General features: G+C 37.1%; 1 protein-coding gene across 1 annotated transcript; it reads right to left on the bottom strand.

The window, feature by feature from the left end:
* Positions 1-589: 589 nt before the first annotated feature.
* On the bottom strand, positions 590-2,818 carry LOC128163696 (protein singed-like). Its single transcript, XM_052827326.1, has 2 exons — positions 1,897-2,818; positions 590-1,663 (listed from the first exon to the last, which is right to left on the bottom strand). The coding sequence occupies exons 1-2, from the start codon at positions 2,782-2,784 to the stop codon at positions 1,034-1,036; spliced, it is 1,518 nt and encodes a 505-aa protein (XP_052683286.1). The 5' UTR covers positions 2,785-2,818; the 3' UTR covers positions 590-1,033.
* Positions 2,819-4,386: the final 1,568 nt, after the last annotated feature.

The raw sequence follows: 4,386 nt of genomic DNA, 5'->3' as shown, positions 1-4,386 counted from the left end.
TAATCTTTAGTTTTTAAGATCTGTGTACAAACATAGAATTGTGAGCAAATCTCTGTATCTTAATTGCTTATAATTCGAAGCTTAACACTCAAATATGGCTAGTAAATAGAAATTGTAAACAATTAAACACTTAGCTCAGGTGAGCTAAAAAAAAGAAGAAGATGAATTCAGTCATGCACTGATGCTGATTAAAGAAATGAAATATAATATGTTCTGTAATTTTATAAATGAGTTATGCTGAAAACAGTGAAGCAGTTTTTTAATCCGAGTCAAACAGCTTTGGTTTCATCAATATTCAAGGGTATCAATTTTCGCGGATAAAGTGAAAATCACAGTTTCAAGGATACGTAAATTCATGGCCAATGATCATTTCAATACATATAAATAGTAGAAATTGCACTTCAATGAACACTTAATTTCGTGGATCAACTTAACAACGAAATCCACGAAAATTGGTATTAATCGAATATTGATGAAACCACAGTATTGTTCGACACTGTATATATTCATTTGATAAAGGACTTTGATAATCTTTACTTTCTCAATATGTCAAATAAACAAACAAACGCTTTGACTGTGCCAAAGAAAAAAAAATTTAAAACTCCATAGTACAGACTTCTATAACAATGTAATACTTATAATAATAATATGATGACGATATCAGTTATTGAATACAATAATATTATTAATTTTCCTTTTTTTCATGAACAAGTATTTATTTGTAATATAAATTTCTAAGAATAAGTAAAGATGATTAAAGAGTAGCAGTTTTAATCTGAATCAACCAGCTTTTATAGTTAAAGTGCGATATTGGATATATATAGATGCGAAAGTGATTTGAAAAAATGAGGACTTTTAATTCATCTCAAATTTCTCAGTGTCAAATAAACAGCAAACGAGTAAAGCTGACTTTAAGGTCACAATTTTTAATCTGAACAAACAGCTTAAAATTACAAATAAAGTGTTATATTCGATTTAAACATGCAAAATTAATTTGAAAGTGGACTTTTAAATAATCTCAAATTTCTCAGTGTCATATGAACAGCAAACATTTCGACCCTGGCTCTGTGGAAGTTGCGTGAAAATGACCCACTTTGTCGCAGGTCATATACCGTTCATTTGGCGCCAAAATGGTAACCACCAAGGTATCCCGAAATTCCAGAACGAACGGAACAGGTTCGGCGCTGTTCGCTTTAATGGATGGATATCCCCCGGCTTGCAGATTGATGCACCAATACTTTCCATTCTCGCTCTGCAGACTATATTTCCCGTCCTCCATTTGTTGAACGGAAATAACGCTCGGGAACGGCTTGGTGCAGATGTACTCGTCTTTGTTACTTCCGGTTGCGTTTTTCATGCCTATGTAACCAAAGTCACACCGGAAGACGATCTGGGGACGGTTCAGAAGTCGGATCTGGAAACCTTCGTCTATAGCGTCGTCCGGAAGGTTGGCCGCCAGATTTCCGGTTCCGGTACTCACTAATGGTTTCCCGTTAGACCCTTTAATGGCAGCCATTCCGTTAGAAAGCCACGTGATCTCGAAAAGGTTGTCATCTGATACTGTTTTGGCATTAGCATCAATTCTACCCCTTTGCCCTACTCCCCAGAATGTACCCTCATAGGTTTCAATGGACCATTTTTTTTTCTTTCCGTGGTATTCCAACTAAATCGAATAAAAAATAGAAAGTTTGGATAAAGAAATTAACAATTCCATATTTCAATATTGTTCAAATTGCTCAAGAATGTGATTCTGGGAAATCTTTTTTTCTCCAAATTTCAAATTCAAAATAACTTCTTAAAGTAAAATCACGCAATACGGTTCAATCAATCAAAATAATAATTTTTAAGCAGCACATTTCGACATGCTGATCACTGTAACATGTAGAATAACATTACCTGGAAAATTTCAGATGTTGATGGCTCGTTGTTTTGTTTCTTAAGCATGACTTCATTTCCGAAGGCAACATGCGCCATCTTGCCCTCTGTTCCTAGAATGCTGACCTGAGGATGACAAAGGTCGAACCGGAAGAGAGTCTCTTTTTTCAGCTGCTTCTGTTGCGCTTTAAGGAGACCGGAAGCGGAACTCGCGGACAGGAATCGGCCTTCGTTGTCTTTGAAGGCTAGGCCAGTGAGGGCCTTATCGACGCTGAGATGTACCTCGATGCCGAATAACGTGTCCTTGTCGTGCGTGTCCACCAATGTACCGTCTTTACACAGAGATCGATTATCGGCGGTAATGAACCGATATTTCCCGCAGTGATATACCAGCGTGAATAAAGCATGCGAACCCCACGCTTTTGTACCCGATACCTTCACTCCGTCCTTATCGGCGATCGCAAATTTCTTCCCGGCGAGCGAAAACAGGGTCAGTTGGGGGTGAAGCACGAAGGGGGTGTTCCACAGTGATAGCTCCTCCTCGGATGCCTTCTTGGCTAGGCAGTCGATTTTATCTTGAGTTCCCGCCAAATAATGCTTCTGTTTCTTGTTTCTGAAAGCCCAGCGTCCGGAACCGTCTGTGGCGTATTCCACCACAAACTGCTCGTTTTCCCCGCGTTCTGCAGCTGCGCAGGTCACCGTTCCCAGACGATCAACCGAGAGAAAGTTCCTGGCGTAACTCCGAATGTACACCGTCTCGTCCCCGTGGAACTCAACAGTCCACGTCTGCTTTTGGCGGAGGGATGTGCCACAGGCGTTGACCTTATCTCCGTATCCTTCCGCCGTGAGGTACTTTTCCTCTATGTTCATGATCCCGATTTTCCACTCGAAGAAGTTTTCGGACTCCATAATCGACAGTACTGTGAGAAATGTAACTACGCAAAAGTTTTAATGACGTCAGTCTGTACATTGTGACGTCGTTAGTTGTGACGTCAACTTGATCTGTAAATAAATATAGACTGGGTGACAAATTAATATTACACACAGAAGTATAAATAATTTTTTTTGTACAAAACTGAAAGTTAAAGTACACGGGTATACTAAAAATATAGACCTAGTGTGTACATGAACTCTCAAATTACGGAAACATTTCTCTCTCTCTCTCCCTCTCTCTCTCTCTCTCTCTCTCTCTCTCTCTCTCTCTCTCTCTCTCTCTCTCTCTCTCTCTCTCTCTCTCTCTCTCTCTCTCTCTCTCTCTCTCTCTCTCTCTCTCTCAATGTTCTTAATATTAATGAAAGGGAAATTTTAAAGTGCTGTTCTTTAAAAATAATGATTATACTATCCATTTGTTTAATAACTTTTCCGGAGATTATTAGTTTTTTTTTGTGTTTTTTTTTTTTTTGTTTGTTGTTGTTTTTTTTGCCTTTTAGGTTTTGACAAAGGGCAATACTTTGAAAGTTAATTTAAATAAAACCCCACCCGAGTTTGTTCAATCATTAAAAACCTTCAAATTGTATTTGCTCTTTTTCCGTCAATAAAAACACTCAAGTATAACAACCACTTGACCTGCCCGATAACGTTCGCCGTCTCGTCTGCTTTAACCAAGTTTCCCGCCATCTGTCGCTTTATTCAGACAAATCTTACGGCATATGCGATCGCGCCAAACAAGCAGAGTTTAATCAATTCTACCCCTGGCGACCACTCTAGCTGATAAGAATTTTCTGCCGTAACTTTATGGCATTCTGATAAAATATGCTATTAATAATAATTTAACTTAATTGCAATGCCGAATTTTCCAGTACTTCATATTCGGTATAAAAGTCATCGACTTATATATATAAGATGTATTTATGTATAGATGGCCGTGCCCATTTTTAGACTATACTGAACTCCTTTGAAAAAGAGCTCTGTATAATGACACAGGAAAAAGATGAAATACATATTTATCCAGTATTTTCTTTACTAAATAATAGTTATATAGCTAAGAATATTTTATCTAAAAAATTAATGGTATATCTGATGATTAATTCGTTGACCGCAAATGTATTCTTAATATCTTTTAATTTTTTTCATAAAAATATATGTTGAAAATTTTTAGAAATATTATTATGCGGTGGAAATACGTCATCAACAGATACTAATAATTAACTTAAAACAATTACTCAAAAATATCATTAAACCGATTATTCCTTTAAAACATTAACCGAGGAACTGTACAAAACAATAAATCAAAGTACTGAAGTAGAACTGAAAGCCGGGCTCTTTTGATGTGTCATTATGCATATTTTGTAGTAAAAACTGGGAATCTCTCTCTCTCTCTCTCTCTCTCTCTCTCTCTCTCTCTCTCTCTCTCTCTCTCTCTCATGCTTTTAATATCGGAAATGCGCCAGAGAGCGACTGAATTGTTTTGTTAGCGGCTATAAATAAAAATATGTCTGCCTAGTAGAAAAAAATCAACAGTTGCATTTAAGAAGAAGGTACAGTTTCTCTCAATATTTGCCCTAAAATTCA

This window comes from Crassostrea angulata, chromosome 9 (assembly GCF_025612915.1).
Source record: "Crassostrea angulata isolate pt1a10 chromosome 9, ASM2561291v2, whole genome shotgun sequence".
In the NCBI taxonomy this organism is placed as follows: Eukaryota; Metazoa; Mollusca; class Bivalvia; order Ostreida; family Ostreidae; genus Magallana; species Magallana angulata.
This window is presented reverse-complemented; position numbering and strand designations above follow the sequence as displayed.